This window comes from Morone saxatilis, unplaced genomic scaffold, assembly GCF_004916995.1.
Source record: "Morone saxatilis isolate NCDOM2014 unplaced genomic scaffold, NCSU_SB_2.0 Contig24, whole genome shotgun sequence".
NCBI classification, from domain to species: domain Eukaryota; kingdom Metazoa; phylum Chordata; class Actinopteri; family Moronidae; genus Morone; species Morone saxatilis.
Window position 1 is genome coordinate 23,194,674 of NW_023339807.1, and position 12,039 is coordinate 23,206,712.

The 12,039-nt window shown below is 42.6% G+C and overlaps 1 protein-coding gene across 1 annotated transcript; it reads left to right on the plus strand.

Moving 5' to 3' along the window:
* Positions 1–893: 893 nt before the first annotated feature.
* On the plus strand, positions 894–11,771 carry mios (missing oocyte, meiosis regulator, homolog (Drosophila); the record flags this gene model as incomplete). Its single annotated transcript, XM_035672302.1, is given in 11 exon segments — positions 894–1,760; positions 1,913–2,402; positions 3,031–3,129; positions 3,260–3,514; positions 5,286–5,455; positions 6,041–6,106; positions 6,253–6,411; positions 8,000–8,152; positions 8,993–9,197; positions 9,466–9,595; positions 10,185–11,771. Coding segments are annotated over 11 exon segments (2,637 nt in total). The 3' UTR covers positions 10,276–11,771.
* Positions 11,772–12,039: the final 268 nt, after the last annotated feature.

Sequence of the window (12,039 nt, forward strand, 5' to 3'; positions counted from 1 at the left end):
ATTATTTACATATTTTACCTCATATTGCTCTTTTATCGCTAACTAACTAATTAACTTCAGCTTTTGTAATTATCAGATTAAACCCACCTTATATGTTTATATATATTTATGTATTCTGTACAGTCTTCTTATCTTTTCTTATCTTTATTTATTTATATTTTTAAAAAGTACTTTATTTTTGTGTGATTTTTTTTTAATATTTTTGTTGTTTTTGTATATATTTTGTGTGATTTTTTAAATATATTTTTGTGTGATTTTTAAAATATATTTTTGTATATTTTTTGTGTGATTTTTAAATATTTTTTGTGATTTTTTAAATATATTTTTGTTGTTTTTGTATATTTTTGTGTGATTTTTATATATTTTTGTATGTTTTTTTTAAATATTTTTTGTGTGATTTTTATATATTTTTGTGTGATTTGTGTATTTTTTAGCACCATTGCACCAAAAGACAAATTCCTGGCAATAAATCTAATTCTGATTCATTACCATTACTTTTAACGTATTCGTGGTGTTTCTCACTGCTGTGTTTTGGCTTTTTCTGCACCGGTTTCAGTAAGGTGAGGCGTTTAATGTCACTGTGGTGTCACAAGCAGTCGCAATATTATTCAAATCGCGAGAAGCTGCAATATTTTGTGGTAAAAAGTGGGTTAAAACAGCTTTATAATGAAGTAATATCTACTAATAATACTAATAATAATATACTGTAGTGCTGCAGAGGCTTGTTTGTTTTGGTGCAGACCTCAAAAAATGTAACATCATAACAATATTAGTAGTTTTTTTTTCAGTTTGTGATTGCAGAAATAATAATTCCCACTAATCCTGAATCATATCTTTAGTCAAAAGTATTTATCCATGTGCTAACTAAGTGTCCAATATGTCCCAATGTCCAGGTTGTAGGCGGCAGATTCCTCTGAGATCCTTTTAGCTGCTTCTGAACGATGAGTGGCTCCAAGCCGGACATCCTGTGGTCTCCCCACCACCCGGACCGCTACGTCATCTGCGACTCCGAGCTGGGCCTGTACCGCATCGGGCCCGTGGGCGGCTCGGAAACCAAGGCCGGCGCTCTCCCGCTCTCTGAAGAAACCGCCGCTACTTTACTCGCCATTAACTCTGACACCCCGTACATGAAATGTGTGGCCTGGTACCCGAAGCACGAGCCCGAATGTTTGCTCGCCGTGGGCCAAGCGAACGGCAGAGTGGTGCTCACCAGCCTGGGTCAGAGCCACAACTCCACGTGCAAAGAGCTGGTGGGAAAAGAGTTTGTGCCCAAGCACGCCCGTCAATGCAACACTTTAGCCTGGAACCCGGTGGACAGCAACTTGCTGGCCGCCGGCTTGGACAAGCACAGGGCCGACTTCTCTGTCCTCATATGGGACATTAGCAGTAAGTTCTCCCCAGAGGCGAGCGTAGCCGCTGAGAAGATTCGTCTCTCCTCCGTGGATTTGGACTCCAGCTCGGTGGTGACCAAACCGTTGTACGAGTTAGGCCAGAACGACGCCTGCCTGTCCCTCTGCTGGCTGCTTCGTGACCCAAAGCTGCTGTTGGCCGGCATGCACAGGAACCTCGCAATCTTTGACCTGAGAAACACGAGCCAGAAAACGTTTGTCAACACCAAGGCCATCCAGGGGGTGACGGTCGACCCGCACTTCCACGACCGCGTGGCGTCTTTCTTTGAGGGTCAGGTGGCCATCTGGGATCTGAGGAAGTTTGAAAAGCCCGTGCTCACGCTCACTGAGCAGCCTAAGCCGCTCTCTAAGGTATAAGTTTGTTTTTGAGGGAATGAGCCAAATGTTTCAGCTCTGTCCTGTTAAATTTGGATTTTTTGGGGGGTTTCTGATGATGTAGTCAAATAAAATATTAAATATAGTAGATTTTACAGACAGAAAGATGCTTTTGTTTCTCACTTTAGGTGGCTTGGTGTCCGACCCGTACCGGCCTGCTCGCCACACTGACGCGTGACAGCAACATCATCCGTCTGTACGACATGCAACACACTCCCACGCCCATCGGCGACGAGACGGAGCCCACCATCATCGAGCGAAGCGTGCAACCCTGTGAAAGCCAGATCGGCAGCTTCGCCTGGCACCCGTCCTCTCAGAACCGCATGGTGGTGGTGTCGGCAGCCAACCGGGTCATGACTGACTTCACCGTGTTTGAGCGCATCTCGCTGGCCTGGAGCTCCACCACCTCGCTCATGTGGGCGTGCGGCAGACACCTGTACGACTGCGTGGAGGACGGGGCTGATGGAGTGGAGAGCGTGATTGAGAAAGACATTGCCACGAAGATGAGGCAGAGGGCTCAGTCCAGGTACGGCCACGATACCGTCCAGGTGTGGAAGAACCACCTGCTGGCTGGAGGGAACGACCCCCAGCTCAAGTCGTTGTGGTACGATCTGTTCTATATCCTTTATGACGATGAAGTGGTGGAAGTAAGGACGGTTGATTTATATATTTATGTTGTGAAACTGCTGTGTTTACAAATCATTCTTATCTAAGAAGTTCTATTTCTCCTTTAACAGTCTTTTTTACATTGTTGGATATATATTTTATTATTGTACATAATAAAAATAGAAATTCACGAATACAGGTAATTAAAATGTCATTAAATAGATTATTAAAGTCACAGTCGATAACTTTTGTTTGAGTATTAGATCTTACAAGCTGCAGCTTGTATTAAAATGAGGACTTGTTTTATCTACAGTCACATACTGATTTTTTTGTTTTGTTTTATAAAGACATAATAAAGATATAGGTTTATTTTTTAGAAAGCAATTCAACTTACAGGCAGCCTTCATATATGGTTGACTGGAAATGTAGAAGTTTGTCTTCTATATTCACTACTAATTCTTGTTTCGATGGTGAACAGTAACAATGTTTGATGATTTTCTTGCATTCATTAGAGGTTGAACTGTTACTACGGTCCAGCTGGAATTTGAGTCATGTGATAAAGTAATTGTGGCTCTTGTGCATTTCGATAATTACGTTGTTTGAACGGCAATATCAGTTAGAATTCCTATACGAGTATCACATATGAAGCAGTGTGCAGAGGATATGGAGCTGAAACTGCAGGGGAACAAACAGTCTGTGGTCTACTCTGGTATCAAGAACATCGTCAAGACCAGCTCAGGTAAGTGAACCACCTGAAAATGTAATAAAATGTGTTTGTGAAGAAGAGTCCGAACGATAAGATATGTGTTATCTTAAATTGGTACACCTGACGTATTGAATGCTCCGGTATGTCGCCCTGGTTCCCTCAGGCACAACAGAGAGCCGCAGGTGTTGGAGCGGTTCGGACCGGCAGACAGATGTACCGCGGTATCTCAGCGAGGAGCGCTGCCTCGCCCTGCGGCTGTGCGGCTGGATCAGCCGGGGTCCCGACATCGACGTGGAGCATTTCCTGCGATCGCTGGAGCAGGAGCGCGAGTGGGAGCGGGCGGCCGCCGTGGCTCTGTTCAACCTGGACATCCGCCGGGCCATCCAGATCCTCAACAAGGGAGCCACTGCTGAGAAGGGTGAGTGCTGCAGCAGCGTGGAGGGAGGAAGGAGAGGAGGGAGGAAGCCAAGTGTTGACTGGAAGGAGGAGTGATTCAGACCCAACATGTAAAGCAATGTAGTCTTTTAAGTATTTTCTCAGTTTATTTTATAGTTTATATTCACTTTATTGCAAAAAAACAAACAAGAAAAGCAACAAATTCTCACATTCGACAACCTGAAACCATCAACTATAAGGAATAATCAATAGTTGCAGAGTAATGCCTTGTTAAGATCTTGTGATTTACTTTTTATTTTGCTAAATTAAATTATGTAATTGTTCAAAATGAAGCAGCAGCTGTGAATATTTCAACCAATTAAAGAGTCAAAACATTTTAAACCACTTTTTTTCTCTTTAACTGAGATCAATGATTTACACTTGATAACGATCTGACTGCATTATCGTGCATTACCATGCCTGCTGCTTCAGCAGGGAATTAAATAAGCAATATTTCTCAATGCCAACCAAGGACTGTAGAGTGTGTATAAAAGCATGAAACACCAGTATCCTCATTCTCAGATTGCTCAGAAATGTGGAAAATGTTATTGTACCATCCTGATAAACATTTAAGTTAAGTTAAGATCTTGAGGAATTTCAGCAATGTAACAGCATGAGAACTTTGTTTTTCACACAGCGCTCACCGAGTATCAGCTGCAGTGCTCTTCACACTGAGGTTTAATGAAAATGGAGAGAGAAAGCTGTTGTTTACACACGTCTTGACTAAGAAAAAATTCCACCAATGTAGGTCAAACGTTTTTCTGCTGTATGCTCTAATGAGTGTTTCCTGAGCATGACTGACGGGGTGATCCATTAGATAAGGAGTGTCAACAGAGCCACCACAGTTAGTTTGTTTTTTTGTTTTTTTCGGAAGCAGAAGCTCTGACTTACAATGCTCATACAAACATATAAACATTTTTGTGCTGGTGGTTCAGTTTACATGTTCTGTCGTATACCATGAGGTGATAATCTGCTGGCCAACTATTACATATAAGTATTATACTATTAGTTTAATATTAAAGAAGTAGTTTGACATTTAACTTCTCATAAAGCTAAGCCTGAGTCTGCCAAAAGATAAAGAAACCCATCTTCCAGCGCCTCCACAGCTCACTAGATTACATGTTATAAATCTTGTTTGTTTAATCTTCATCATTAACTATAAAGATTGACAACATGACTTCTCCCCAAACTGCCCCTGTTGGCTGGCTGCAGTATAGGTCATAACCCCTGCCCACTCAAACCTGTGGCTGTATCAGCAGTGGCTGTATCCGGGATAGCGGAGACGTGTCGTCCATCTTTATATATGTGTGTGATCTGTAAAAAAAGCAACATTTCTGTTTTAACATGTTAATTAGTGAGCTGTAGAGGTGCAGGAGCTTCTTATTTAGCTCTTGGCAAGAAAATAAGTGTAGATCCAGATATTCCAAACTACTCCTGTTAATTATTGATGTTAAGTCTTTTAACCTATTATTATTTAATGAGTTTTACATCATTTTGGATTTTAAACCCATATATGAAGCTACAGCTGAATGAAGGCTGCAGGATGACCAGAGCTAATCATAAAGCAAAGGGCTTTTTAAAGTACATCCTGTGTCTTGGTTGAACTGTTCATTGAGCCACAGAGCTAACTCACCCTAAACAATTGCCTCAGCAGCTCCATCAAAAAACGGGTTTTCGACGACAGTTCTGCACTGACAGTAAAGAATTTGAAGATTTTAAATAAACTTGCTTGTCTGATTTCTTCTTCTTCACAGGTGACCTGAACCTGAATGTGGTTGCCATGGCTCTGTCAGGCTACACCGACGAGAAGTCCTCCCTGTGGAGGGAGATGTGCAGCTCTCTGAGGCTGCAGCTGAAGAACCCCTACCTTTGCGTCATGTTTGCCTTTCTCACCAGTGAGCCTGGAGCCTACGATGGCGTGCTGGTAATGGATCTCTTATTATCATGGAATCTCATGGCCCCGTTGCAAACACAAGGAGTTTAAATTAGTGAAAATAAAAAAGTATGACGTTTAAATTGGCACCGAAGAGCTTCATGGAAACTTTTACATATTCTTAACACGGTGATGTGGTGGTAGTAAATGCTCCAGTGGTGTTCAGGTGCACAGGAAGAGATGTGTTTTACATTTCTGTAATCAGTGCTGTACGTCGTAACGCACTTCACAGACAAATGAATGTGTGCCCAGAGCAGAGTGTATGTTTCTGCTTTTTTCCTCCCTCGGTTGCATCAGATCCTGGCCTCTGGCCTCCAGCTGCCGTCACATTTATTCATCTCTTTAGACCTTTTCCTGGCCAGAAGTGATGACTCCACGATAAGAGCATTTAGTCAGTCACTCTGACTTTGTTTCTTGCCATCTTGGCTTTTAGAATTGATTAGGTGTTCCTGCAGAACTGTGTCACAGAGCAGAAAAACTTAAGTGAGAAACTATTATTTTAAAACTCAAGCCTTCCTTCACAAATCGTTTATTTATGAAATGACCAGAGGATGAAAATCTTCGTCTGTGTTTCAGTATGAGAGCAGTGTTGCTGTCCGGGACCGAGTAGCCTTTGCCTGTATGTTTCTCAGCGATGCCCAGGTAACACAATACAAAGCCAATATTTCAACAGCAGTATAGGTCATACCCTGTAACAGCATTGCCTATTGAGTTTCTTCAGTGCACGATTATGTTGCATTCTCCTCTGATTTGATAAACTGAATATCTCTGGGGGTGTTTTGATGCAGCTGCCTCGATACATTGACAAGCTAACCCACGAGATGAAGGAGGCGGGCAACCTGGAGGGAATCCTGCTGACGGGGTTGACTAAAGATGGCGTGGACCTCATGGAGAGCCACGTGGACCGCACTGGAGATGTTCAGACTGCCAGCTTCTGCATGCTGAAGGTGCACAAACACACACAAATGATGCAATTGGTACTTGCGACACATTCACACCAAGTATTATTGAAAAAAGGAGTAACGACTCATGGGCCAAATCCAACCCCCCCAACAAAAATATTTAGTTACACAACTTTAAGAGAAGCATGTCAACTGAGGCTACTTTCAGTCATACAGCACATGGTGAAGTCTACCTGATAAATAACGCAGATAAATAATATAATACACTACAACTACAATATAGTAACCACATAGCAACATGAAGAGAATATAATGTTATAATATTTACTCTTAAAGGTCTCCTGCCTCAGTATGTCACTTCTCAAATTTAAAACCACTGCTCACCAGATGTCAGACATGTTTAACTCTGTTTACCCCTCAGGTAAATACTGAACTCGGGAAGGCTGCCTTCCACTAGTTTGAACCTCAATCAATGGAATGAATTACAGAGGATTTTTAAAACTCGAATGTCTCATTCCCCTGGACAATTTTAAACTTTTAACCTATTTAGTGACATCTGTGATTATCACTGATGCTGTATGTGCTTTGGTTACATATGTATGTCTGTTCTTTGAATGTTATGCCTTTGTTTGTCCGGTTCTATATTTCTGTCCTGTTGATTTGTCGAGATATGTTGGTTCTTGACTTAAATCTTGAAACTACCTGATGAAATAAAGGTTATGTGTAAACACAGGTTTGATACCACAGCTTGTCTATAACAGATTTGCAGCGTCACAAACAGGTGATAGTCGAACAGAAATTACTTTTTATAAAGCACCAATAACAACAACAATAGTTTAATTCAACCATGAATGAAGCAGGTCTCACAGTCTCAACACAGAGCACACTTTGGCATATTTGAGTCGTTTTATTGGCAAAGTTTTACAGTAGCATAAGTTGATGAAACTCTGTTAGCACTAACGAATTAATAGGAAAAATGACATCTGACTTCAGATACAATCCTACATTTTTAAATTTAATTCAATTTATCCAATTAAAATGAAACTCAAACACAAGAATCTGTGCACGTACATGCCCGCAAGCTATTGTAAGTGACCCCAGAATAGAAGGTTTAAACAATAAATGAACTAAAGATAAAACTGTAAAGAACTGTCAGCCTGATTGCACGCTTCGAAGAGATCAAGGCACATGCTAAAACTTGCCTGTTCGTTTCTATAAGGTCACAACTTGTTATTTTTAACACAGTTGCCGCCTCCTAGAACAACATGAAGCAAGCCTCACTGGAGTTGTTTGCTGTCATGCACTTGTTTCTGTACAGAAATACTAAAGCAAATGTAGTTGTGGAACAGGTCTGTAACTTTCTAACATGCTGTAGAACAACTTGTTTAACTCTTGGTTTGCTTGATGTCTTTCCTGTTCTAACTGAGTAGAGGACAGCAGAGTACAAGGCATCCACCACCTATGCAGTAATTTCCTATAACTCACATACATTTACACAAACATGTACACATTGCACCAGGGGGACGAGTGCAGGAAGGGTGAGACTTCCAGATGCTATTTTGTTCAAGTACGCTTTGCCTGTTTCTTTTCCCGTGCTATGCGTAAACTGACGTATAACAAATTCTTCCGACAGGGTTCCCCAGGTGATGTGTTGAAAGACCCCCGAGTTCAATGCTGGATCGAAAACTACCGCAACCTGCTGGACGCCTGGAGGTTCTGGCACAAACGGGCCGAGTTTGACATCCACAGAGGCAAACTGGACCCCAGCTCCAAACCACTGGCCCAGGTAACTGACAACAGAAATGAAATCAACTGACAAAAAATGACAACAATTTTGATTATCAGTTAATAGTTTGAGTCATTTATCAACAGAATAAATGCTGGCTTTTGTTTTATTTCATAGTAATCTGAATGTTTTGGACTGTTGGGCGCATTATTTAACATTTCCTAAAAAAGTTATTGAGTAAATAACTATTCTTAAAACATGAATTATTAATGAAAATAATCACAAGTTGCAGTCATAAATATTTGTTTTATATCTTTCATGTCAGTCATTATAAGTTTAGTTTGATAAAATTTTGTGATAAGATACGTGGAAAGCAGTGTGTCTTGTTTGTTTACTGTCTTAGACATTACTACCGTCACAGCGAACTAGGACGCTTGTATTGTTTATTACGACGGCCGTAGTTTGTGCCAAGCAATCTGAAGAGTATCAGCCAAGCTTGTAACACTCACAGCTCTGCTCTCCAATTCTCGTCATAAAACCTGTGTTCTAGTTAGTGATCTTTGTTGTTTTCTCCTTTTACACTGGAGAAATCTGTTCCAGACAGTACACAGACTCTTACTATAATAGACCCTTGTATAAGGCCTAGTACTAAAAATGTTTTTATGTGTGATTATGAGTACGCTGGTGCTGCAAGCAAAACTCGAGACTACCTAACTACATCCCTAACATTCCACTATTCACAGTTAAGCATTTGGGATTATTGCTGTATTATCTAACGCTTATCTCCTTCTCCCCTCAAAGTGAAAAATCCGACAGCTGGTGAGCGGGTGCTCGTTGGGTTTTACCTTCATGTTCACCGGCTCTTATCAACCGACCTTTGTGTTTGTTCATGTGTGACAGGTGTTTGTGAGCTGCAACTTCTGCGGGAAGTCTATCTCCTACAGCTGCTCGGCGATGCCTCACCAGGGCCGCGGATTCAGCCAATACGGTGTCAGCGGCTCACCCACCAAGTCTAAAGTCACCAGTTGCCCCGGCTGCAGGAAACCGCTGCCACGTTGTGCCCTTTGCCTCATGAACATGGGGACACCTGTCTCTAATTGCCCAGGTAAACGGGCCTGTGTAGAGTATGTACACAGATGCTCAGCTGATATTTCCAGTGGCAGGCAGGCATCTTGGAGCAGCTGGAGTGTTTATAATACTTAACTGAACATTGACAGGGGACAATGTGTGGACTTTGATCAGCATTTAGGGGCAGTTGCACCTGCGAGCTCAGCCAATCCAGTTTCCTTATTGCTGTGATGTCACTTAAAGCAATGTTGATAGACAGTCAAATTTTATTGTTTGTTAATATTGATTCATGAATTCTCTGGCAGGAACGGGGAAGTCAGATGAGAAGGTGGACTTGACGAGGGAGAACAAACTCGCACAGTTCAACAACTGGTTCACCTGGTGTCACAACTGTCGACACGGCGGCCACGCCGGACACATGCTCAGCTGGTTCAGGTGGGACTCGCTCTGAATGCTGCACATGCTGCTATGGTCCGTGTACGCTCCATTAATTGGATTTACAATTCTATATTGTAATAATAATACTATAGCCGACACATTTAAAAACCACAGAGCTCGCTGTGCGTCACACCTGAAACAATTAGTCCAGACTTTAAGTAAACTAATGGCTGCTCACAGCGCTACCCAACAATAGCAACGACAAACGAAGCAAAAAGTAATCAGTAGAAAATGCAAAATGGGACAATTTTCAAATATATCAAGAGTTTATAACAAGAATCAGACAAATGCTGAAAGTTTGGCATATTCGGCACATTGGAGAGCCTAATATTTCAGTGGTAGGCACTGTAAAAGAAAGCCTATAGTTATTTATTACAGACAAAGGCAATAAGAGGCAATTAAACAATTTTCTGAGATTTTATCAAAATTACTGAAAATTCAATCAATGGCAGGTACACGGACCTGTTAGGGCCTTCTGTGTTCTTGTGGTCAGGATGTGCAAACTTCTGTATTATCTATTGTTTACACATTTCTTCTCAACCACGTGTTCTTGTTCTTTTAATCTACCTACATGTGTCTGTTACAGAGACCACACAGAGTGCCCAGTGTCGGCCTGCACGTGTAAATGCATGCAGCTGGACACCACAGGGAACCTGGTGCCTTCAGACAGCAGCTAAACAGGAGACACCTGTCGGAAACTGAAGCCAAACACCAGCCCGAAGCCAACCAGTGCAGGTTCACTGCTGCACCCGCCACACCGACAACTGGGCAAGGGACAAAGGGTGCCAGCAGTGTCCTCTCTCTGCACTGGCTGCTTGAATAGAATGACATACTGTTAAGTTATAGTCTAGTGAATGTAATGTTGTAACAGGAGTCCTATATGAAGAAGGGAGGCAGTGTGTGTTACTGATCTCACTAACTGAATCAACGACAGAAAGGGAGCAAATGCAAACTCACTACTCTGCTAATGAATAATCTCACTCAGGAGAAATACAAGAGGCTCTGTTGTAATCAGCCTCTTCCAATCTAACCTGAATCAGGCTTGTGGTTTTATTGTGATCTATTAAAATATAAAAAATAAAAATAAAATGTCTTACACATCAGGTTGTAGGGATGTGATCACCGGTGCCAATATGTCTGAGCTATATTTTGTGGCTTGTATTTTAATACGCTATTTAACGTCTTTGTTTGTCTAACGAAAGCATCTTCACATACCTCATGAAAGAATTGTTCTGGGGGGGGGGCGGTACCTCCCTCCGCCTCCCCCGGGTGATGGAGCGGACAATAACAACACTCTCTTGCTCTCTTCATGTTCCTCTGTGTCACTCTTCATGTGGCATTGTGCGGTGAGGCTTCCAGTGTGAGGGGTGGTTTTTTTGGGGGGGGGCGAGGATTGAGGAATTGGAGAAGGTAGGGGTGGTGGTGAGGAAGAGGAGGAGGGTGGGAGGGTGCGTCTGTATTCACCAGCCCACTCCAGGCCTGTGGTCCATGAAAGAAGCTCGCCAGAAAACAGCAGCTGCTCGGCACTCCGACAAGACCCTCCAGATTGTTCCCCTCATAAAGAACCTCAGCTGCCGGAACACTATTGACTCAAAGAGAGGGCGAGAGAACAGACAGCCTGAGCCCCGTACCACCCCCCCACACTCTCTCTCCCTCCTACACCCTCCGACATACACAGACTTGCCCTCTCTTTCTTTCTCCCTCTCTCTGGTGCCCAAATTGCACCCAAAAAACTATGCATACCACACATCAATCCGAGGATGGGCGCCGTCTGTGGGGGGACGGCCGTGTGTAAGCCGCATTGGAAATGGGTTTTTCTCTCTTTCTCTGCCACCCTCCTCGCTCTGTCACTAACCTAGGGAGGCATTGTAAGTGAGAGGCGGCCTGCACCAGAGCTGGCTAAATCACTTAGTCATGGAGTAGGGAGGAGGAGGAGGTGGAGGGGAGGAGGAGGAGGTGGGGGCACAGGAGCTACTGTATGCTGCTTTCACCAGGATCTCTCCCCGGTGTGGGAGGTTTTATAGGCCTGCATGCCCTTTTGTGAACTATTTTGGAGTGGAGCTGACAAATTGGCGAGCCGTGTAGCATCCCGAAAAAACAGGGTGGCTGGAATTTCATCCTTTCATCGTTTCTTGTGTTTGCCTTTTAAATAAATTCCGACTGACAAATTGGAGCGCTGTTGAATGGGCTGTTTTTCTTTATAAGTTTACATGGTTTATTTTGGTAGTATGTTTCATACACACACAGATGGCGTGGGGGTTTTCTGTCATGTGTGCTCTTTATCTTTGCTTAAAAGCATTGAGTCACTCATTATTCTCCCATGGGAACTCCCACAGAATTACAGACCATCATTGCAGGCAGAAATATGGATGCCAGGGAAACAATAGATTTTGGACTTCAGAACCAGGCAAACAAAACCTCCTTATTAGTTCCTTATTAGA